The sequence below is a fragment of the Ambystoma mexicanum genome, chromosome 9 (assembly GCF_040938575.1).
Source record: "Ambystoma mexicanum isolate Mex_15411 chromosome 9, UKY_AmexF1_1, whole genome shotgun sequence".
In the NCBI taxonomy this organism is placed as follows: domain Eukaryota; kingdom Metazoa; phylum Chordata; class Amphibia; order Caudata; family Ambystomatidae; genus Ambystoma; species Ambystoma mexicanum.
In genome coordinates, this window is record NC_090931.1 from 238,972,451 (window position 1) to 238,996,740 (window position 24,290).

A 24,290-nucleotide genomic window follows, 5' to 3' on the forward strand; every position below is an offset into this window, starting at 1 on the left:
GTGTGTGCTCTTCTGTGCGGGTGAGGGAGAGTCATCTGTTTTTTTCTTTTCGTTACCATCGAGACAGGGGCTTTTGTGTGCTCTTTGATACCGTTCCGGCAGTGCCAGTGGTTGGTGGTGTGTTCTATTCTGTACATATGAGACCGTGGCGCACGCTCTTTTCTCAGTTGAACCAATGCCCCGGGTGCATTCTCTTCTCTACAGACGAGGGAGAGCTTTATGGTGCATTATTTTCTGTTAATGTGAGGCACTGATCTTGTATGCACCCACTTCAGGACAGGCGATGCACTGCTTTCTGTGTGTGTTCTTCTGTGCAAGTGGGTTAGTGGCTCGCAGTTTTTACCTTTCTGTGCATGTGAGACCGTGCCTTGTGGTGTATTTTCTTCTATACAGGCGAGACTGTGCTTTTTGCTATACTTGTATTATCTTCTATGTTGGTGATACAGTGCTTTCTGGTGGGTTATCGAGTGTGTATGAGAGCCTTGCCTTGTGCAGTATTGTCATCTGTGCAGGTAAGGTAGTGCTTTCTGGTGGGCTCTCTTGTGTGTATGTGAGGCAGTGCCTTGTGCTGTATTGTCTTCTATGTAGGTAAGGCAGTGAGTTCTGGTGTGCTCTCTTGTGTCTATGTGAGGCAGTGCCTTGTGCAGTATTGTATTCTGTGCAAATAAGGCAGTGCTTTCTGGTGTGCTCTCTTGTGTGTATGTGAGGCAGTGCTTGTGCAGTATTTCCTTCCGTGCATGTGAGGCAGTGCTCGTGCAGTATTGTCTTCCGTACAGATAAGGCAGGGCTTTCTGGTGTGCTCTGTTGTGTGCATGTGAGGCCTTGCCTTGTGCAGTATTATCTTCTGTGCAGGTAAGGCAGTGCTTTATGGTGTGGTCTCTTGTGTGTATGAGAGGCCTTGCCTTGTGCAGTATTATCTTCTGTGCAGGTAAGGCAGTGCTTTCTGGTGTGCTCTCCTGTGTGTATGTGAGGCCTTGCCTTGTGCAGCATAGTCTTCTGTGCAGGTAAGGCAGTGCTTTCTGGTGTGCTCCCCTGTGTGTATGTGAGGCCTTGCCTTGTGCAGCATAGTCTTCTGTGCAGGTAAGGCAGTGCTTTCTGGTGTGCTCTCCTGTGTGTATGTGAGGCCTTGCCTTGTGCAGCATAGTCTTCTGTGCAGGTAAGGCAGTGCTTTCTGGTGTGCTCCCCTGTGTGTATGTGAGGCCTTGCCTTGTGCAGCATAGTCTTCTGTGCAGGTAAGGCAGTGCTTTCTGGTGAACTCTCTCTTGTGTGTGCTGAGGCAGTGCCTTATGCTTTATAGGCGGATGCACAGGTATGACAGGGCCTCTCATCTGTGCGTGTGTTTCTCTGTGCTGTGATGTACGCATCTTTATAGTGTGTGCGGTTATTGCGGTGGCAGCAGTAAAGTTCATGGCTCCTCGCTCCCCGGCGCTCCACTCAAGTCCAATCTGTCCGGATACGGCGCCTCCTCCTCCTCCCCTGACGGCGTCGCCCCGCCTCGGCTGTCCCTGGAGCCTGACCCTGCTCCTCCTCCCTGGGGTAGCCCTGCACTGGTCCTTGCTCCGTGGTGCCGGTCGTCCTGCTTCCGTGGTGCCGGTCCTCCTTCTGTGGATCCGGTCCTCCTGGTACCGGTCAGTCGGTTCTTTTCCCTCTGAGAAGACCCTCTCCTCCCGCCGGTGCCGGACCCCCGCCTTCCCGCTCTAAGCTGTTGATCCACGGTGCGCACCTGCTGCTTCCTCCGCCTCCCATGGCCTGATCCTCGGCGCGGCCGGAGGACTCTCCCCCTGCCGGCAAGAGCTGCCCACTCCAGCCGCTGCAGGTGCGGCTGCGACCAGTCGACAGGCAGCCTTTCCCGCATCTTTCAAGTGGTCTGTTGCGGGTATGTGAGCATGCCGGGTGCATCTGTGTAGACTGCACGGAACTGAACACCCCGAAGGCATCTGATCACCCAGATCCGGACCCGAGCACAGACAACGGCATCCGTGCACATTGGGGGAGCCTCAGGACACCGGGATGCTCTTAGTCTAAGGCAATTCTGACCGTAATGGGATGGCCACGCTCGCTCTCTCTGGGGTGGTCGGCACTCACTACGGGTGGTCTGCACTCACGGGCTTGGTCCGCGTTCGCTGAAGCGAACTGCGCTCACTGGGGCGGTGTGCGCTGCCCCCGGGTGCTCTGCACTCACAGGTGTGGTGTGAGCCCACTGGAGCGACCTGCGCTCACTGGGGTGGTGTGCACTGAGCCCGTGTGCTCTGCACTCACGGGTGTGGTGTGAGCCCACTGGAGCGACCTGCGCTCACTGGGGTGGTGTGCACTGAGCCCGCGTGCTCTGCACTCACAGGCGTGGTGTGAGCCCACTGGAGCGGGATGGTCTGCGCTCACTGGAGAGGGCATGAGTTTGCAGTAAGGGGATTCGAGCTCACAGGGCGGATGTGAACACGCCCAAGGGAGTCAGTGGTGTGGTGAGGCGCCATCCAAAGCATCTGAGCTCACTCGGGGAATCTACACCCACAAAGGGGCCTGGACGCGCAGAAAGCGCCTGAGATCGCCGAGGGATTTCTGCATCTGCTGCCACTGTTTGGGAGCTAATCACACTGGTGGCATGTGAACACACTGGAGGAACCAGTGGGATCTGATCAAGCACTGGATGAATCTAAGAACACTGAAGGGATCTGAGTGCACTGACGGGATCTGAGAACACTGAAGGGATCTGAGAACACTGAAGGGATCTAAGTGCACTGAAGGGATCTGAGAACACTGAATGGATCTGAGTGCACTGACGGGATCTGAGAACACTGAAGGGATATGAGTGCACTGAAGGGATCTGAGAACACTGAAGGGATCTGGGTGCACTGAAGGGATCTGAGAACACTGAAGGGATCTGAATGCACTGAAGGGATCTGAGTGCACTGAAGGGATCTGAGAACACTGAAGGGACCTGAGAACACTGAAGGGATCTAAGTGCACTGAAGGGATCTGAGAACACTGAAGGGATCTGAGAACACTGAAGGGATCTGGGTGCACTGAAGGGATCTGAGAACACTGACGGGATCTGAGAACACTGAAGGGATCTGAATGCACTGAAGGGATCTGAGTGCACTGAAGGGATCTGAGAGCACTGAAGGGATCTGAGAACACTGAATGGATCTGAGTGCACTGACGGGATCTGAGAACACTGAAGGGATTTGAGTGCACTGAAGGGATCTGAGAGCACTGAAGGGATCTGAGTGCACTGAATGGATCTGAGAACACTGAAGGGATCTGAGTGCACTGAAGGGATCTGAGAATACTGAAGGGATCTGAGTGCACTGAAGGGATCTGAGAGCACTGAAGGGATCTGAGTGCACTGAAGGGATCTGAGAACACTGAAGGGATCTGGGTGCACTGAAGGGCACTGAAGGGATCTGAATGCACTGAAGGGATCTGAGAACACTGAAGGGATCTGAGTGCACTGAAGGGATCTGAGAACACTGAAGGGATCTGAGTGCACTGAAGGGATCTGAGAGCACTGAAGGGATCTGAGTGCACTGAAGGGATCTGAGAACACTGAAGGGATCTGAATGCACTGAAGGGATCTGAGAACAGCGAAGGGATCTGAGTGCACGGAATGGGCCGCAGATCACTGAAGGAAGCCGAGAACACTGCAGGGGTCTGACTTGATGGGATCTGAGTGCAGGCAGCATCCAAGTGCATGCACGGGATCTTGGCATTTTGCGGGATTCACGAACCCTGGAGGGAGGGTTCTGAGCACACTTATTCGAGCACACTGAAGCATCGAAGCACACAGCGGTGATCTTGGCGCTCCGTGGGGCTCTGAGCAGACGAGATCCCGAGTTACCCGAGAGGATCCGAACTCACGGCGGATATTTGCTCTGCTGGTTTCCCCTCACTGCAGCCACAGGTCCACTGGTGGGAACTGCAAGCGCTATGGCACAGATGCGAGCTTCGGGGCGCTGCCTGCAGGGTCTTCTCCTCGTGGGCTTCACGCTGGGTAAGTGTAGCTCCCTCTCACTCCTGATCAATGCGTAGACACTGCTGCTCGCTGTACCCCTTTCCCACCCATTTATGCGAGTACTACCATGTAGAAATGCAAAACACGCGTGTATTCGGGGAGTTTTCCCAGCGAAACCCGAGTAATCACGACCAAGCTCGACAAGACAGCCAACATGAACCCTCAAGCCTTTATAGAAGTGTTTCCCGTTATATGTGTAATTGCTCGTGCCTATACATGTTAAATGTTAAATGTTAAAGGTATTTGTACTGCGCACCGTCACCAACGGAATTGGTCCCCAGGCGCTCTGGCGGATCTGTAAACGATAAGGTGGGATGGGTTAGTAAGGTGAAGAGGGAGTAGGATAGTGAGAGGAGTGGTGTTCTGTTGGCAGCTTCAGCTCAGTATACACCAGATACTGAGCTTTGGTGCTGGTATTGGATTGGTGTCAGTCCGCGTGTGCTGTTGCTCCGGCTTATGTGTTGTTGCAGTGTTGTGAAGTGCGTGCGGCTTGTGGTGCGAGAGATGGTTGTGTGAAATTTTGAGTGAGATAAGTATGCAGAGGGTTTGAGCTTATTTTGGTTAGTGGGTTACCTGACCTGAGCAGTTTTCTCTAAGTGTGGTACTTAAGAGCGAGCACAGCCTTTGTAGCACATCGCTGTGACTCGTGCAGCCTCTAGGCGCCTGAGACCGCCTTTAAATAGACGCGGATGGGGGGGGTGGCGTGAGAGGCGAGGAAGCATGTGCAGCAGACAGACATGGGCACTAGTACGTCGTTAATGGCTGTAATAATGAAAGGACGGGGAACATGAAACTTGCCTCCTCGATCCCCGTGAAGAGGGGCCGGGGTGGGCAACAGACTGAACTCCCAGGAGCAGGACCAGAAAGCTCAGCGGTTATTTCGGCTGCAGATGCCACTGGTGCGAGATGCGGGAGTTGTGTTCTGGGGCTGGTGACCATGCCGGGCAGGCAGGGCTGGGGCGATTCACTCACACGTTCTCAACTATCAAGTCTACTGACTTGTTAAACTGATCAGTGGGTGAAATGCATCGGTAAATAGTGATGCGGTGCCCGATAAGAGGAGCGGCGAGGAAGCGGGTGATGGAGGCGCTTAGGAGTGCAGCCTGAGAGTGCGCGGGAGGTGATTGGTCAGGGACAGTGTCAGGGCCTTTCAACCTTTTCAATTGAAAGAGGCCTCGAGGGTCGGGGTGCCCCCCGCCACTGCCCTCATGTTGCCAGTCACCAGTCTTATAACACAAACATATATTCCTTTCAATATCATTTTCGTTCTGGGACTTAAAATGCACGCTTTGCAGCGCTCGCCTTACCAGCTGGGTTTGCTGGACTCTCTGGCCATCACTTCCCTCGGGGTATATAGAAATGGTCTACGCTCGGCTCCTGTTACCACTAGTTCCTCCAGAACCACCTGCTGACAAAGAATGATTCATAGCATCTCAGTGGCCATTTAGTGTTTCAGTTCCCGGCTGGTAGCCCGTAACAGGCAGCTATTGAGGATGTTGAAATGGGCCTATCAGGGACTCCTGGGGGTATACGGCCAGGAAGCTGGGGTACACAGCAAGGGCGGTGCCGCCGTCTTTGGTCATCTTTACGTTTGAGTGAAAGAAATTGGGATTTTGATGTAAATGCTGTGAGAAGTTTGGGAGTTCTCCTCCCTGCAATGTTCGGACATCTGTGCAGTTCTGCTTTCCACGCTACCGCCTCTAAAGCTTTCTTGCTGTGTCACCGCAGCTGTCATCTTACAAGAAGACCCTACAGTACTAACTCTGCCTGCCAACAATGGCCCAAGTGTTACGGACACTCGTGGCTCTGTGACCTTCATGCTTTCCCCAAAGGTTTCATTAAATGGACCGGGAGGTATATTTCATGCTTTACAATCATCCCTTGTCAATCTCGCCTTCTGGCGAGTGGCCCAATGTTCACTGAAAGGGGCGCTTTCACTGTCGAGAATAAACGGTGCACACTTTTTATTCCTTTTTATTTTGCGCCAAAGTGGAAAGGAATGTTGCAGTTATTAGAACCGCACTTTAAGGTACTGTTGCACTTGTTCACACAAGCGCGCATGCTAAAACTCTCTCCCTCTCTCTCTCCCTCTCTATATATATATATATTTAAATCATGTTGCACATTAATGTCTTGGCTTAATGGTTCACCCATGAGTTGACACTCGTACTGATATCACGAAAATAGGTTTTTTTCAGAATCGGTTTTTGCTGAAACATTTGGCCTGAAAAAACTCATCGAAAAATATGTGGGGGTGGGTAAGGGCATGTAAGGTGTGGGAGGATATTGAATACATAATCGGGGATTGATGAGTTTTTTCTGCAAAACATGTTTTGCAAAAAATTTGACTAAAAAATTGGGATGAATGAACACCGAGTCATGACAGCATAATAACATATACTTTTAAAGCGCCTACAAGTAAGACGAACTCCGCAGAAAGCGCTATGAACAGACTCTATGCGTGCTACTGTGATGCATACAGGAACGCAGGCATGACACGTCTGAACTTCCTGTTCTGAATAGCCGTGTGTACCTTGCAAAGCTGTGATAAAGTAAGCTGTTGATGAACCGTGACCTCAACACATACATTATTCAGTGCGTATCTGCATCATTGTCTCACAGACCATGGATTCTCCTCTCCTGCAGGGCAGCACATTCTCCATGATTAGAACATTCTATTACTAGTGTCCTGGGTGAGATCTAGAGGCATATCCAAGCTCCCCGTCCAAACATATTGAGCAGAACTGAATTTTAAGAGAGTCCGAGAGCGCAAGGCAGTGTGAAAAACCAATTCTAGGTTTCAAAATCACCCCCCAGACTCTAAAGTAGGGCATCAGTGAGCTATGGTAAAGCCTGCGGGATTAGCTGCAATATAAGTAACTTCTAACACAAAGGCATTTTGTCTTCAATGCAGGGTGGGGCTGATTCCAGCTACTGAAGAGCATTTAAAAGCACAGTGAGCCGCAGGCTTTGTATATATGGCCGGGAAAGCCCTGACGAGTCATAACAGTACATAAACCACTTAATCGTTTGTGCTAATTTTAGCTATTCTTATCTGTATATGGTGCAAGAGGCATTTTAAATGCTCCTCTGGTGCACCTCTCCTGGATGGTGCACTTGTGATGAGCAAGTTTAGCCGCTCCTCCTGCTGACTTCTATTAGTTCATACATGCCAACAGGTCCCATTCCAATCAGGGGATGCTAGGCACTATGCATTCTGGTCATTGTAGTCCTGTATTGCCCCCATTATAAACCCAGGTCTACATCTCACAGAATCTAAAGTTTAAACCAGGACTGGATTAGCATCTCTTGAGTGGAACTGCACATATTGACCTATGTTATTTGCCGATGTTGTGTACAAGCGCCTATGCAATTTCTGACCACTGCTCGGCATCTCACTGCCTTGGCGATTTGTAACAGAGTTATGTTCATACCAGATATATTCCTTTACACATCACTGTTAACCCCTGTCCCTGAAATAGGTCTTCATGAACTATTTCGAGGATAATTCCAACCACCCGGGTTCTGGGTGGTTTGAGATCCAGAAATCAAACTTTACATTCGAAGTGCCTGCTAGGGTTTTTTGAAAGCAGTCTTCTGAGAGCTAATGGTTTTATTGGTACTGTAAACACGCTACTTTTGTGATAAAAATACCTTAACCAGGTCTGCCTTCAACCACTCGATTTATAAGCAGTAAACGTGTCCTTCACGGAAGTCATGTTAAAACAAGCAGCAGCAAAGCCAACAGTTTTGCCTTGTGTTTAAGTATTAGATGGGCATTTGCCAGGCACTGCTATCGTATGCCCAGGTACGTGCACCAGTTTCACGCTGTTACCATTATTAGCCAGTTAGTACCATTACAGGAATGCCTGGCAAATAACTTTCCTATATATAAACAAAAGCCAAAACTGTTGGTATTGCCAATTAAAGTTTTCCATGTGTTTAGGTGCTGTGATGGGGGAGCCATATGGATGCTGTGGTTGAGGTAGGGGGTCAAAGGAGTGCTTTGCAGGGTCGGATGGCTAGGTTCATCACCTCATGAGTAACCCTTGATTATTTTCACGAGCAACAAACTTTAAAAGTAGCGAACCATGAATTATAACATTGTGGGGGTTCACAGGGGGGGGGGGGGTACGACGGATGTTACCAAGATATATGAAAAATCATTTTCTATGGCCACACCATCACCATCTGAAGCACCCCCCCGCCCCCCACATTCTATTATCTGTCATTAACTCGAGCTCCCCCTCTGTGGCTTGTGTCGGGGCAAGAGCATCCACCTCAAATAACTGATCTGTACCCTCCCAGGAGCTCATACTAGACATCCACAACCCGCGACAGGTAGGTAGAGTTGCCTCTGGTACCCGACTACTGCAGACTCATGGCAAGCTTGTGTGACTGCCTGACCGTCTTTCTTCCTTCTGGTTCTGGGACTGTTTGCATTGCTGAATGCTCGACACCCCCAGAACCTGGATCTTTTACTTTCCTTCATTCACTGCCCCCCCCAAAGATATAATCTCCTTCTCACCCGATTCCCTTCTCCCCATTGGCCAGCAGTGCTGGGTGGTTCAATTTGACAGCTAAATGGGGCACTCAGCCCTTGCCACCTTGAAGCCCACCTCTGCCCACTGCTGCATGCCCACTATTTAAACATGTTTCCCATCTCACCTCCTACTCTGTCTCCACCCTGAATAATGATCTCACCCCCAGGAGGCAGGATCGGTTACTGTCCCCATAACCACTTTCACCTCCCGGAATAAGCAAAACACTTCACAAACTTTGAGAATTAGGCTTCGGGGGAGTGTCTAGCGCAAGACACTCCCCCGAAGCCTAATTCTCAATCTTCAATATTATTTACAAACTCTGTGGCAAGTTTGAGGGGGTAGTTTTTTGTTTTGCTGCCAGGTTAATTAGAACTAATTGTAAAGGCAGGTTCTGGAACCAATTGAGAGCGGTCACTAGCACGCCAACAAGGACTGATCCCACATTATCAATCATATTCTCACTTCACAAACTTCACTATGTCCAACCTGCCAAGCTCTGACTGCTTCTGCCCCTACAGATAGAAGTGTGGCTGACCTTGAGTGTGCCACATGTCCCTATGCAGGGTCACCGTTACATTTGTATTTTATTGAACTTCTATAGCACTTTACGGCAAAGCGATTACCAAGTATATACGATAAATGTAAATTCAAAATGCACAGCTGGGCATTAAGAGGAGACTAAATAGGTCTTAAGGTGAGTGCGGAACTGAGGAAAAGAGGAAAGAGGTCAGTAGCAAGAGGGAGGGGATTCCAGAACTTGGGAGCTAGAAGTGAAAAAGAATGAACTCGAGATTGAGCACAAGGGGGCTGAGGGACTGTAAGACAAAAATGAGACTCAAAGCGAAGGGAGCGGACGGTACGTAGAAAGAGAGGAGGGAGGAAAGATATAGAGGTGCCATACAGTGGGGGCTTTTGAAAACAAGACCTAGAACGTGAAACAACAGAAGGGATTTAAAGAATAGCCATTGAATGGATCGAAGATAGAATCGCGAGCGAAAAGTTGAAACCGAAGTCTGATAGAGGAGTCGTAGATAGGTCTAAGCGGTGCACGTTAGTAAGCGGGAAGGCCAAGGCGAAGTGATAAGCAGTGGAAAAGTTGGGAGAAAATTAGCGAGGAGACCAGGATTTTAGTGCCATGGAAACAGAGAAAAGGACGTTGCATGCCTAACATTACAAAGATGATAGCGACAGGAACGGGCGACAACGGAAAGATGAGCGGTGAAAGAAAAGTTGAAGATAACTCCAAGATTACGTTCTGAGGATGACATTGGGAGAGAAGAGAGAGGAACAAGAACAGAAGGAGGGGCAAAGGAGGAGGAATGGCAAAAGCAGAGAAATAAAGGACCTCCGTCTCGGATGAGTTCAGATGTAAAACATGGTCAGACATCCAAGACTGGACAGACAAGAGAAAGATCTGAGAATCATCCACATAGAAATGGCCCAAAAGACCAAAGGAAGAGATAGTAGCTGACAGGGTAAGGCGTGGGCCCATGGCTGATTCTAGCATGCAGACCTGTCCATGGTCAAGCAAGAAAGGCAAGACTGCAGCACTTTGTGTTGGAAGTATCCTGAGCACTGTGTGCTTGTAAGCATTCTAGATGTGAAATGTAGGCGGCATCAGGGGCTTTGTGTCCAGTTGCGTGGTCTTGTGCTTATAGTGTGTCCGTGTGCGGGGCAGAAACCGAGTATGTCATTTGTAGTTAGAAGTGTAAGTTTGCCATGTTTGAAGTCTGGAGAGAGGGTATTTTTTAAGAGCCATGTGTGAGTGGCTACTTTGCGTTTGTGGGTGGTGAGTAGGGTGTAGAGAAAGTGACTGGTAGTAAATAGGTGTGGAGTCTTCTTGGGGTGCGTTTGGTTGCGCTACGGTGAGAGGTGTTTGGCTGTAGTGAATGATGTCCTGTGTTAGGTTTAGATATTCTGGGAGATGGGGAAGGCATTCTCTGAGAGTTGTGTGGCAGTGCCACTGCCCTCCTACACACCACCGTTACCCGTTCCCTGCATACTGTAAATGGTAACTATTCCCTGCTACCCTAAATCGTATGCCGGCAATACATGCTGTGTGGTAAGGACTGTTCCCCACTGTAACCATCTAATGGATTCCTGAACCCTGCCAATTTACAGCACTTGCTTGCTTCCCGCAGCTAGGTCTATGCCAATAAACAGAATAAAGTAAATTAACTTAAATAAACTTCCACCTGAAGCCACCGTCTGGTTGAGGTTCTCCTCCCTTCTGCCACCCGCCAGTGGAACATTCCTGCCTCCCCTTCTAGGCCTAAGAGCTGCCACAAACACGCACAAAAACTACCCGGCCACACACAATCCACTCTTAAGCTTCGAGGCCCCTCTGACGGCCTTTCTTAAACAGAGTGTATCATGAGTTCTCCAAGGGGCCCTGTGAACAAAATGTGGCTTAGCTGCTGCCATTGTGTCTATAGACAGTGCAGCGAGATAAGCGCTCCCCCTGCAGATGTCGGGCAAGCATGCACTTGGCAAGTTCAAATCCTCCTGGGGCTGACTCTCCAATTCCTTCTTCCAATGTCAATACATTGGGCCTCATTACACGGATGGCGGTAAGGATACCGGTACCGGTAAATCCTTACCGCCTTACTACGAGGTCCCTTTGCGGGTTGGTTTTTAACGCCTGCAAAAAGCAATTTGCGGTACCGTAATTAGCGCCTTCCCCATTCCCATTGAGCCTTATGGGGCAAAAATGGGAATGGGGAAGGGGGAATTACTGCCCCCCCAATCTTGGAATGGGGCGGTAATTCCCCTTTCCGCCAAGGCGGTGCTGGTATTTTACCGGCATGAACCATGGCGCTAATAGCGCCATGGTTCTCCGCCATCCGTGTAATGAGGCCCATTGTCTTCTATTCAATTGGATGATACCACCTATTTTAACTGTGCTCAGAAGTGTGAGGAATCCGCCTGGAAGCTCTGTATAAACAGCTGATAATAATAATAATAATAATGATTTAGCACTACAAACCCTCAGGTATCTGAGCGCTGCTTAATATTACCCATGGTGTGTGGTGCTCATTTATAACTCGGAAGGATGAAAGGCTGAGTTTGGCCCTGCTGGATTCGAACCTGCGTCAGCAAGCTATGCACTGATGTCAAAGGGAGGGCCCTACTCGCTGTGCTATCAGACCGTAGGTCACCGTACGTGATATTATTGCCATGCCTCACTCACCACCTTCTCTTCGCATACTTGTCATTTAATACCCAAAGGTAAATGCTGCACTGTTTGATTTGACCTGTATACATCATTTCTGTCCCAGGTGCATGCCAGGGAAGCTCCAGCGTATTGTGCTTTCCTTGGGAACGGGATAATGCCGTCCATCATGGGTTCGATACCCCAGTCCGCCCGCCCAGACCTTCTCTCCCCTAGCCCTCCATGTGGCAACCTGTGTATGGTAATACATGCCATCAATTACAAAGTGCTTTGAAACTGGACGTAAAACCCCAAAATACAAATGCCAAATGCGGGCTATGGTTCTGAGCGGTCAGGAAATCTCCAGGTATCCGTGTGATTCCTTCTGGAGAAAGTACAAGATCCCAGATGAGCACAATGTGAGCTCTGTTTACGAACCGGAGTTTATGGTGCATTTGTAAGGCGCTTATACATCACGTAAATTGTGTTTCAAAGCGCCCACAAGGGGGGTCCTATCATTTGGAGAAGTCCCAAAAAAAGTGCCCCTCATGACTCCATGATTGCATACATACATAAGCATGCATGAATGTGGTACACGTGTGTGCATATTGCAACTAAAATGGGGTATGGTGCACAAAACTATAGAGTTAGAAAGGAGGAGGCATCGTGTTCAGAGTTTTCTTCATAGCTGACGTAATATATGACATCGTCGATCCATCAGCTGCAAACTAACTGCTAGTTCACGTCCAAGCTCAAGCAAATGAGACGTAATGGAGAGGGCACTCCCAAGGTTTAACCGCAGTAAATCCGCCGGCACGGCCCTCCCAGGCGCTAGCAGTTGTTATTTGCCAGTGCAGGCACTGGCAGCTGGATGCACCCTAAAGTGCTCTCCCAGGACCCAGGCTCTGACAATTCTGGTCGAACTACTAGTGCGCTCTCTGGCCCAGGCAACTTTAGGCACACTGGGAGCCGCACACTTAAAGCCAGGGCACTCCTCTGCGTTGACATCTCCCTACTAAGTGCCAGTGTTTGCATACTGTCTGCCAGTGCACTTCCAGGGTTTGACGCCAGTGAGCTGGCAGCGCACTCCTAGGCGTGCGCTCCCGGCACGTGCCTACAGTTGCTCCCATTTGTATGGTCTGTAGACGCACCTGCGGATCTGGAAGGGAAAGTGAGGGGGGGGGGGTTGGATTAGGGGAAGTGGGAATACCCCAGGAGGAGTTCAACTCAGCTGATGGCACGTGTAGAGCCAGGAGCAGCTGGCGTCTGTGCAGGTGTGTTTTCCTGGTGGGTCTTGATTTGCACAACGCAGGTGTTTTATTTCCATATGGGAAGCCTCTGGTGTTTGACTCGCCAGGGTGCTGTGTTAGGTTGGCGAGGTTTGCAATTTGATTCTAGAGATCTAGAGGTTTGACCAGTAAAGGCCGAGGGACGGAATGGCCCCCAGCTGTTTGTGTTGGCGTGGTTGGTCAGCATGTGGTGGGTGAGAGTGGCTGAACAGTGTTCATAGTGGGTTTCTTAGAAAAACAGAATGAGAACAATAACATCTAGCTACAAAACATGGTGGGGCACAGTATAGAGTTGTGGTCTGCAACCTGTGGCTCTCCAGATGCTTTGGACTCCTACTCCCATGATTCCTCACCATCGACTAGGCTACCTAGAGGTGCTGGGAATTGTAGTCCAAAACACTCGGAGAGCCACAGGTTGCAGAACCCTAGAGCAATGCATGAGCAGCCGGCGTCTGTTTTGGTCTCTTTTGTCGATGTGGATATTGATTTGTACGTCAGTGGTGTTTGTTTCCAAAGAGCAGACCTCCAGTGTCTGACTTGGCATGAGACATTGGCCGGTGGGTGAACTTTTCCTTGAAATGAGGGATGGACTGTTGGAATCTTTTGGCATGGTTTTGTCTAGCCGCTTGTGTTGGTGTGGTTAGTCAGCATCTGGGGCATGATGGTATTTGAACATCTGGTTGTTAGTAAGTCGTGCTCTTTGTTGCTGTTGAAAGATGTCTTTTGTTATGTTGGCATCGTCCTCACTGGTCTAAGCTGTGGAGTGTTTTTTTTGTTGAGGGTTCTTCTTTACCTTATACTTTTGTTTGGGGTTATGTTGAAAGAATGTTGGCTGATGGGTTGGATAGGCTGCGCTTTTCTGGCATGCTAGTGCAAAAGCGTCAAGGCCGGGAGCCTCTTCCTGGTGTGATTTTGCTGCCAGTTGCGCAGGTCTCACCCGGGTTGTGGTGTTTTGATGCGCTGCACAGGTGGGCATGATAGCCCAAAGGAGTAGGAGATGGTGCTTTTGCTGCTTTGAGGGTTGGTTAGTGGGTTGTGTTCTTTCCGGTGGTTTGCATAGTTCGGATCCTCTTCCCTGGTCTTGGCTGTGGAGTGGTGATTGATGGAGGCACCTTCTTTTTATCTTGGTTTTTGGTTTGCATAGAGTGCGTATTCTTTCTGTTTCTGTAGGCTGGTAAATTGCTGAGTGTTCCTTGTGTTCACTTTGGGGCCAGATTATCGAACATTTGCACTGCTGCTATAAAGTGAGCAAATGCTTTGATAGTGCAAAATGGAGCAAACAGATTTGATCACAATCCATATTATCGGAAAACGCTTGCACTAGGGCAACAATTAATCAGGCTGCTTTTCACACTTCATTTACTGCATAACATATAACAAAAGGTACCTGCAACATTTCTTTTAATCTTACGCAGCAAACATAGGGCCTCATTAATGGAATTTTTTGCACGGTTCAAAGTGACTTTGCACTGCTGAAAAGTGACTTTGCACTGCCGACACAAACACTGATTCATGGAACTGTGCAAAGTGTATTTTTGCCAGGCAAGGTAAGTGCAAAGTTCATTTTGCACGGCAAAAATACACTTAGCACTGTTACATGAATCAGGGTTTGTGTCGGCAGTGCAAAGTCACTTTTCAGCAGTGCAAAGTCACTTTGAACCGTGCAAAACATTCCATTAATCAGGCCCTATGTTTGCTGCGTAAGATTAAAAGAAATGTAGTAGGTCACAGCAAAGTCACTGCACCAGTGCTAAAAATTCCATAAATCAGGCCCACACTGTCTTGCTCTGCAGGACTGCTTCACTTCTATTGTCCCAGTACCGGCATCTGTGTTTTGGGGTTCGCTGTTTGTCTATTTGTGTGACAGTGCTCCTCTGCCATTGGTTTAGTACTGGCCTCTGTGTGTTTCAATTTACTGTCCATAGAAGACTCCTGTTGATTTTACCAAACGAGGATAGCAAAGGGGCAACGCTCTGGTCATGGAAGACCATGCAGAGCAACAGAGGTTCAAATCCCGGTCCCGCGCTTAGAAACCGAGCTCAGGTAGGGTATTAGGTGCGTTATAAAAAAACGTTTAAATGAAAATGTAATTTGCGTGCAAGAGTCCTCTGCTGTAGTGGTCAATGCGTGTATGAGTGCTTTGGTGCTTTGGTGTCAGTTGACATGTACTGGGCCTGTTTGCAGAAATGTTGTTGGTGAGGAATTATTGGTCTTTGTTTGCAACAGTGCTCTGCGTTGTGGACCATTGCTGTCTTGTTGCACATGATTGCTAACATTCAGTACTGCATTGGTGCTTTACTGTAAGTGGGCCAGCACTATCATTTGGCTGTCAGAGCCCATTGCAATTACTGGAACACAGCTGGCTTTGTGTACTGGGGTGCCCTCCTCTCAGTGGGCAGTACTGAGCTCTGTATCTTGAGCAGCTCTGCTGCTAGGGGACCCGGACTGGCCTCTATGGGTGGGAGTTGACTGCTGTCAGTGGAGCACTGCACGCTTTGTGTGCAGGGCGACTGTTCTTTTAGGGTGACAGCACTGGCTTTGTGTGCAGTAGTGGCCTGCTTTTAGTGGACCTGTTCTGGCCTTGCATGCAGGATTGACCTGTTTTTTTTTTAATCCAAAAACCCTTTTTATTTTCACAACAGCAAATAACAACAAAATTTGGCATTAATCAGCATAGTAAGCAATGTAACATAAACTACCACCAAACAACCTATTTGAGGGAAAGAGTAGAGGTGCATAAAGGAAAGAAAAGAAGAAGAAAAGGAAGCAAGAAAAAAGAAAAAGGACAACAAAGTCAAAAAATGCAAATCAAAAAAGCAAAAATTCATGCAGCAGATACAAGAATATCCAAAATATTTGTATACAACCTTAAACAATGACAGATGACAGTAATCTACAGAGTCAAGGATACATCAATCCCGAATGAAAGTTTAAGTTTATCCACAGACATCAAGAAAACAGCTCCAAATGTCCCAGAATTTTCCAATTTCCTCCTTGTACTTGTAAATGGCTTTTTCATACATTGAGACAGTTAGAAGCTCCTCCACAAACTCATCAATATTAAAAGAAAGGTTTGACTTCCAGTGCCTCAATAACGTTTTCTTTTGCAACCATAAATGCACGCAGCAACCAAATTATCTTGCCAAAGTCAATATCATCCAGTATAGAAATATTGCCTAAATGAATAAAGAAGCATTTATGGGAATTGCAACGTTTAAAACTAGACACAGTCGTTCACAAACCTTTTCCCAGAACTGCATTGTTTTGGGACATGATCAAATCAAATGGCTGAGAGAGCTTCTTGAGCGGTTACACTTCCAACAAAGGTCAGATTGACCTGTTGTTAGAGTGCCACCACTGGCCTTGTGTGCAGGAGTGCCCTGCTGTAAGTGGGTTTGCACTTGTCTTGTGTGCAAGAGTGCCTTGCTGTTAGGGGCCTGCACTGACCTTATACGCAGGCCTTCCCTGCTGTTAGGGCCAACACTGGCCTTGTATGCAGAAGAGCCCTGCTGTTGCTGATCCAGCACTGGCCTTGTGTGCAGCAGTGCCCTGCTGATACTAGGCCTGCACTCGTCTTCTGTGCAGGAGTGTGCCGCGGTTAGTGGGCTGTACTGTCCTTGTGGGCAATCCTGCTCTGCTGTTAGGGGCCCAAACTGGCCTCGTGTGCATGGCTGCACTTCTGTTACTAGGCCAGCAATGTCCTTGTGTGCATGGGTGCCTTGCTATTAGGTGCCCGCACTGACACTGGCATTGCTGTTAGGTGGGGAAAGACTTGCCTGTTATGCATGGCTGCCCTTCTTGTAGTTGCCAGCACTGGCCTTGGAAGCAGGAGTGTCCTGCTGTTAGTGGGCCCACACTGGTCTTGTGGCCTAAAGTGCCCTGCGGTTAGGGAGTTTGTACTGGCTTTTGTGCAGAAGTGCCCTGCTGTTAGCGGTTCAGAACTGGACTTGCATCCTGAAGTGCTCTGCTGTTGGTGGGGGGGATACACTGACCTTTTATGCAGAGCCGCTCTTCTGTTATTGGGCCCACATAGGCCTGGTGTGCATGTGTGCACTGCTGTTAGTGGGCCAGCAATTACCTTGTGCCCAGAAGTGCCCTGCTGTTCGGGGACCCGCACTGGCCTTGTGTGCCGAAGTGTCCTGCTATTAGGGGCCCACACTGGCCTAGTGTGCAGGAGTGTTATGCAGTTGGGGGCCCACACTGGCCTCATGTGCAGAAGGGATCTACTGATAGGTTCCCGGACTGGCCTTGTGTTGAGAAGTGCCCTCCTGCTAGGTGGTCAGCACAGGACTTGTTCCCAGAAGTGCTCTGCTTTTAGTGGGCAACGCTGCCTTTTATGCAGGGCTGTTCTTCAGTTAGTGGACCACCACTGGCCTTAAATGTAAGAGTGCCCTGCTGTAATTGGACCACACTGGCCTGGTATTTAGGAGAGTTCTGCTATTAGAGGGCCACAACTGGATTTGTATCCCAAAGTGCCCTGCTATGGGGGCTATTCTTGGCTTTTATGCAGGGCTACACTTCTGTTAGTGGGCCAGCACTGGCCTTGCGTGCAGAAGTGCCCTGGTGTGAAGAGCCTGCACTGGCCTCGTGTGCAGGAGTGCTCTGCTGTTGGGGGCTTGCACTAGCATTGTACCAAGAAGTGTAATGCTGCTAGGGGGTCAGCACTGGACTTATATCCAGAAGTGCCTTTCTGTTGGGGGTAGGGGGGCAACACTGGCATTTTATGAAGGGCTGCCCTTCTGTTAGTATGCCAGCACTGGCCTTGCATGCATAAGTGCCCTGCTGTTAGTATACCAGCACTGGCCTTGCGTGCAGAAGTCTCCTGCTGTGAAGAGCCTGCACTGGCCTCGTGTGCAGGAGTGCTCTGCTGTTGGGGGCTTGCACTAGCACTGTATCAAGAAGTGTAATGCTGCTAGGGGGCCAGCACTGGACTTATATCCAGAAGTGCCTTTCTGTTGGGGGTGGGGGGGCAACACTGGCATTTTATGAAGGGCGGCTCTTCTGTTAGTATGCCAGCACTAGCGTTGCATGCATAAGTGCCCTGTTGTTAGTATACCAGCACTGGCCTTGCGTGCAGAAGTGCCCTGCTGTGAAGAGCCTGCACTGGCCTCGTGTGCAGGAGTGCTCTGCTGTTGGGGGCTTGCACTAGCATTGTATCAAGAAGTGTAATGCTGCTAGGGGGCCAGCACTGGACTTATATCCAGAAGTGCCTTTCTGTTGGGGGTGGGGGGGCAACACTGGCATTTTATGAAGGGCTGCTCTTCTGTTAGTATGCCAGCACTGACCTTGCATGCATAAGTGCCCTGCTGTTAGTATAACAGCACTGGCCTTGTGTGCAGAAGTCTCCTGCTGTTGGGGGCCTGCACTGGTCTTGTATCCAGAAGTGCCCTGCTGCGAGGGGACTAGAACTGGACTTGTATCCAGAAGTTCCCTGCTGTTGGTGAATCAGCACTGGCCTTGTGTGCAGGCGTCTCCTGCTGTTGGTGAATCAGCACTGGCCCTGTGCAGGCGCCTCCTGCTGTTGGTTAATCAGCACAGGCCCTGTGTGCAGGCGTCTCCTGCTGTTGGTGTACCAGCACTGGCCCTGTGTGCAGGCGTCTCTTTCTGTTGGTGTACCAGCACTGGCCTTGTGGGCAGGCGTTTCCTGCAGTTGGTGTACCAGCACTGGCCTTGTGTGCAGGCGTTTCCTGCTGTTGGTGTACCAGCACTGGCCTTGTGTTCAGGCGTCTCCTGCTGTTGGTGTACCACACTGGCCTTGTGCGCAGGCGTCTCCTGCTGTTGGTGTACCAGCACTGGCCCTGTGCGCAGGCGATTCCTGCTGTTGGTGTAACAGCACTGGCCCTGTGCGCAGGGTCTCCTGCTGTTGGTGTACCAGCACTGGCCTTGTGTTCAGGCGTCTCATGCTGTTGGTGTACCAGCACTGGCCTTGTGTTCAGGCGTCTCCTGCTGTTGGTGTACCAGCACTGGCCTTGTGTACAGGCGTCTCCTGCTGTTGGGGGCCAGCACTGGTCTTGTATCCAGAAGTGCCCTGCTGCTAGTGGAGCAGAACTGGACTTGTATCCAGAAGTGCCCTGTTGCTAGGGGACCAGAGCTGGCCTTTTATGCAGGGTTGTTCTTCTGTTAGTGGGCCCGCACGGGCTTTGGGTGCAGTAGTATCCTGCTACTTTGGGGCCCACACTGGTCTTGTGTCCAGAAGTGCCCTGCTGTTAGGGGGCAACACTGGCCTTTTGTGCCGCGCGCCCTGCTGTTATTGGCTTGTGCCTGCCGGAGTTCCCTCGTATCATTGGAACACTGCTGCAGTTATGCGCAAGAATGCTCTTGTTTCGTGGGACAGAGCGGTTCGTTGTCTGAGGCACGTCTCCTGTCTTTATCAGACAGTAGCTACACGCCCAGGACGCAGTAATTAGGCGCCTGGCGAGGGGAAGGCTGCTGGGCGACTCGGGGACATTTCTGGGTCGCTCCTCTTTTGCTCTCGGGGTTCCTGCAGGGAGAAGAGCCGCTCGCAGTCCCTTCGGCCTGCAGGGCGCTGCCCCCAGCATTACCCAGGGCACGGCCGGCCCCAGCACAGCCCCTGCGACGCGCAGAGCCGTTCTCTGGACTGGATGCACATCGCTCCTGTTTTAAGGATGGTTTCATGTAATAGTGAATTCTTTCGGCTTCGGTCCCATGACCAGAGGGCAATCATTGCACATTCCGAGCGCAATCATTTCTTATTTAAAAATGTTATTTAACTCACTCTGCTGGAGAAAAAAAAAATATTATTTCACCTGAGAGACATATATAGAATTCAGGTGAACCATTACCAGCCGCAAAACAATACTTCTCATATGGTACAGAGTCCAGGGATAGCTTTTGGGTTAATGCGCCTGCTGCAATCATCTGCTCATGCCCTGAAAAGCACAGCTATTCGGACCCATAGTAAGTGGATAGTAGAGTAACCAGAAGAAGTCTCCTATCAATGGTACTACTTCGTTCAGTTGGCAGTGTGCGCTAAAAATGGCGCATTTTATGGCAATGCAAGACTTGGGCCGGGATGGGCAGTGCGGCCATTGGTAGCCTAGGCTTCCCACTGCAGAGACAACGCCAAGCGTTGTATATCATCCGAGTGCACCAATGCACTGGTAAGATTTCCCATTCTAACCAGAGGCCCTCACATAAAGAATACGCTCCTTCTGTCAAGCTGTTGGTTTACATGGGATAAGAAACCAAAGGACACAATGAACCTAGAGGGCCCCCAGTAAACCAAGAGGGCCCCCAATGAACCAAGAGGGCCCCCAATGAACCAGGAGGGCTTCTACTGAGTGTGATATGATAGTTCATTTATATAGCGCCTATACACAATGTGTTTCAAACCGCTTCAAGGCAAGGGAGGCAACAAGGGAAAATACAATGACATTCTTACAGGCCATGAACAGTAAGGATGTGAAATTAACTTACGGGCTTGGCCTGACGTCATTTCAGATAGTGCAAGACCTAAGACATAGATAAGGAAAGTAGCAAAACAATGTTTGGGCCGGGGTCCGAAGAAGTCTCTAAGAATCGTAAGTAGCTCTGCAAAATGTAAAATACGTGTGGATTATGTGACCAGAGGAGTGGTCAAAACGGGCTCATACTCCAAGCAAGAAAGGGAGTAAAGTCTATTTTAAAACTAAGGGTGTGTTAAATTAATATAACGGAGCAGTAGTCTAAAAAATAGCGTATTAAAATAAAAAAAGATTAAAATGTAATAACAAAATCAAATTAGGTAAAATAAGGTGTCTTATAATGGGCCCTTCTGCCAGTAATGTTGGCCTTGCTGTGCGTGGCTTTGTAAAAGAAAGCCTGTGGGGGTATTAGTGGGATGATAGGGAAGGCAGGTGTGGAACACGTAGTGTTCATGAGTGCATGTAGGAAGCACCCATTAGCTGTGTGTTGGTATTCATTCTACAGTGCCTTGGGTGTGGGGGGGGTAAGCCATACGGGCAGGCCCAGGGTCGATAGAGTGGCAATGGGTGCATTGGGATGGGGCTGCTGCCAGCAAATGGGAGTCTGTGTTTAGTAGTTTCTGGGTCGTCCAGTGCTTTGAGTGGGATTAGAAATCGCGGGGGGAGCGACATGGGGGTGTCCATATAGGGTCTGGATTAAGTAGGGGTACTTAGGCCACACCCTCTAGGGAGACCTCCCCCCCCCCCTCGCCTAAGGTTGGGCGGTGCTGGTAATAGAAGTAAGTCACTGGCGCCACTGGCATTATTACCTTTGATGCGCCCTGCCCCTCCTTTTAAACAAAAGAAGGGACTGAGCGCACCAAAGGTGTGACACCAATGTGCCCCAGCTCACAAGCAGCAGGCAGCCGTTTCATCCAAGGAGCCCTGTGGTGCAACGCTTTAACTACCAACTTCCTGAATGAAAGGTCACCTGGCTGCTGATGTCTCTACTCAGAAACAGGAGGAGGACTGGACTGCCCAGCTCTCCTTTTGTTTTCGAGCTGTCATCAAGCAGCATGAAGCCCCTGGGCTTCATGCTCCATGATGACTATTTACTCAGTCTTCTGAGAGTCAAGGACCTACTTGGAGCATTACACCTGCTACTGGTGTAATAAAAATGTCTTAACCAGGTCTGACTTTATCCTCTCGATGTATAAGCACTATGTGTGTCCTTCACCGAAGTCCTGTTAAAAACAAGCATTGACAACGCCAAGAGTTTTGGCTTGTGTATAAGTATTAAACACTTTCCAGGCACAGCTATTAGATGCCCAGTTACTTGCACCATTTTGCACCTTCTACCATCAATGGCCAGTTAATACCACTATGGCAGTGCCTGGCCAGTGCTTCTCCCATGCCTACACAAAAGCCCAAAATGTTGGCGTTGCCAATGCTTGTTTCATGTTGAAGTTGGGAACTAGGACTAGAGTGGTGTTACTGGACCTTAGTGTCCTGGAAGGTCTTACATTCTGGAAGTTCCTTGTGAGGGAAGCTGGGCCCCCTCAATGGGAAGCGCAGTAGGTAATGCAGATTGTTTTGAAATGTGTTCTTTTCTTGACTGAGTACAAGTGCCGGGGTGATGTGTTGAAACTTATACACCCTAAGTAGTAGTCTGGCCACCACATGTTTTATTCTTTGTATTTTTTCTATGAAGTATTCCAGGAGTCCGAGGTAGAGGCTGTTTGCATAGTCCAGTCTTGCTATGAGTAATGCTACCATGGCTAGGGTCCTGAGTCTGAAGGAAACGCAAGGCATGATGCGTGATATAGTGCAGAGTTGAAAAAGACAGCTTCTGGCAATGGCTCTCACCTGTGGTTTAAGCGCGGGGATACTGTCCATTGTTCAGACATTGCTTGGCATGGAGGATGGTTCAGGGCATGGGACCGTCTCGTAGTGTCAAGCAATTTAAGTGGTGTTAGAAAGGGCCGCATGGGAAAGCATGTGTTCTGTTTTAGTAGTGTTGAGCTTTAGTTGAGCTTTAAGGCATGTGTTTAGGTCTGGTGAGTTTGTTGAAAGGCTGTTCTTCAGTTTGTAGATTTTGTTGTGAGTGTGTCATCTGTGTAGTTGTAGCAGGTGAGACTAGACAGACTGACGAGGTCAGGTAGGGGAGTCAGGTAAATGTTGAAAAGAATAGGTAATAGTGTCAAAGTTGTTGAGTGGGAGTTGGGGTTGTGTTGCAGCCTGCAATGTTTTTGAATTCTTGAATCATCTTAAACATTTCCTTTTTGCTGTCTTGTGCTGATTCTATCCACAGGGAGTAATGCAGGGAGTAATGCACTCTCTTGGTTTGAAATCTTTGCCCCATAGAACCGTAGCTGTTGATGGTGGGCAAATGTGTCTGATGACAAGTTGTTTTTCCTCCAGATTTTCTCCAGTTTTCAATGTTCTTTCTTCGTGCTGTGTACTTGGTGAAGGAACCATGTACTGAGTTTCTTCGTCTGTGAGCTTTTAGAAGGTTTTTTGGTGCAATGGCATCAAAGGCAAAGGTAATCCAGCTATGAAGACTACCGAGTTGCTCATCCTGTGTATTTCTTGGTGGGTCCGTTTTAATGATCAGTTTGTTGCCTTCACGTCTTGCCAATAGAAGGTTGATTTGTACTTCTTTCTGGGATCTGGTCAAGGTTGTAGTTTCTGTGCATGGTTCTGTGAGTGGTGGGGCCCTTAAGAAGATTGAGAATGGATTGGCTAGGTGGTCTTCTCAGGGAAGGTTGTCTGGAGCGCAGACAATGATTATGTTCTTGTTGTAATTCTCAGAACATGACATCTAGTGTGTGGCCAAGTATGTTGAAGGGACTTGTCGGTTTGTTTGGGATGTAGGGTGGTGAGAACGATCTCGCATTGGGTTTGTCCACTGCCTAAAAAATAAAAATAAAAAGAGAGATACATGAAAACCTCTTCCTTTTGGTGGTAGATCACCCAATTGTTGGTAATTTATTTATTTTAAGACACAGCAATGTACTAACACTATCACTATATGTCAACTTATAGTGTGTTTAAAATTCACTTTAAGGAATTTGTAACACACGGGTGTAGAGGACTTAATAACTGCCCAAGATCACAAGTCTGCATTGCAATGCAGCCCTGCCATCCGCACGTGGTGACTTCTTTCTGCCACCATCGGCTGCGGGAATGGCAGCTTCAGAGATTTTCTGAGTTGGGTGTGGACTGCACCAAAGGAGATGGTAGAAGAAGCATTCACAAGTGCTTTCATCACTCTGAAAGCACACTCTGACCAATTGGATTCTGTTCTGCAGGAGTACCAGGATGGATAGGGATGAAAATGCCCACTCGGCCCTCACACCTCTACAATCCCAGAGCCTACACAAAGGGTAAAACAGGCACAGTTAAGAGATATACCTTGAATGCAGGGGGGTTGAACGCTTGTATGTGCGCCATTGGTGCTAGATATATGTATGTGAGTACGAGTCTAGCACGGCTGGGTTTTCTTAGCCTTGTCCTACACTTCATTTTACATAATGGAACCCGCCAACATTTGAAAAAAGAGGGAAACAATATGGGTTTGTTTTCTTTACATGAAGGATAACTCCTTTGTACAAGACGTTACCACGTTCTCTAATGAAACTCCAGGATCGGTATTGGGACAATGCCACATTAAATATTTGGAGGATCATGCCACTGTGCAGAGACACACCTATGAGTCTCTTGATAACACGTTTATCGTTGTATGATGCACATTTATCATTGTTCTGTATTTTTGATTTTGAAATAGCAAGGTTACATTTAATCCATTCGAGTAGTTTGAACCTATATTGGATAAAAAAATCAGAGACGTATTATCTGAAAGGTGATAAGACACTTGATCACTAAAGCCTTGAG

The 24,290-nt window shown here is 48.9% G+C and overlaps 1 protein-coding gene across 1 annotated transcript in view; it reads left to right on the plus strand.

Moving 5' to 3' along the window:
• Positions 1 to 1,492: 1,492 nt before the first annotated feature.
• ESAM (endothelial cell adhesion molecule) overlaps positions 1,493 to 24,290 on the plus strand; it is a 421,636-nt gene continuing 398,838 nt past the window's right edge. Inside the window, exon 1 of the mRNA XM_069614535.1 lies at positions 1,493 to 3,988. Coding sequence (XP_069470636.1) covers positions 3,925 to 3,988 — 64 coding nt within the window. The 5' untranslated portion in view covers positions 1,493 to 3,924. The remainder of the gene's footprint in view (positions 3,989 to 24,290) is intronic.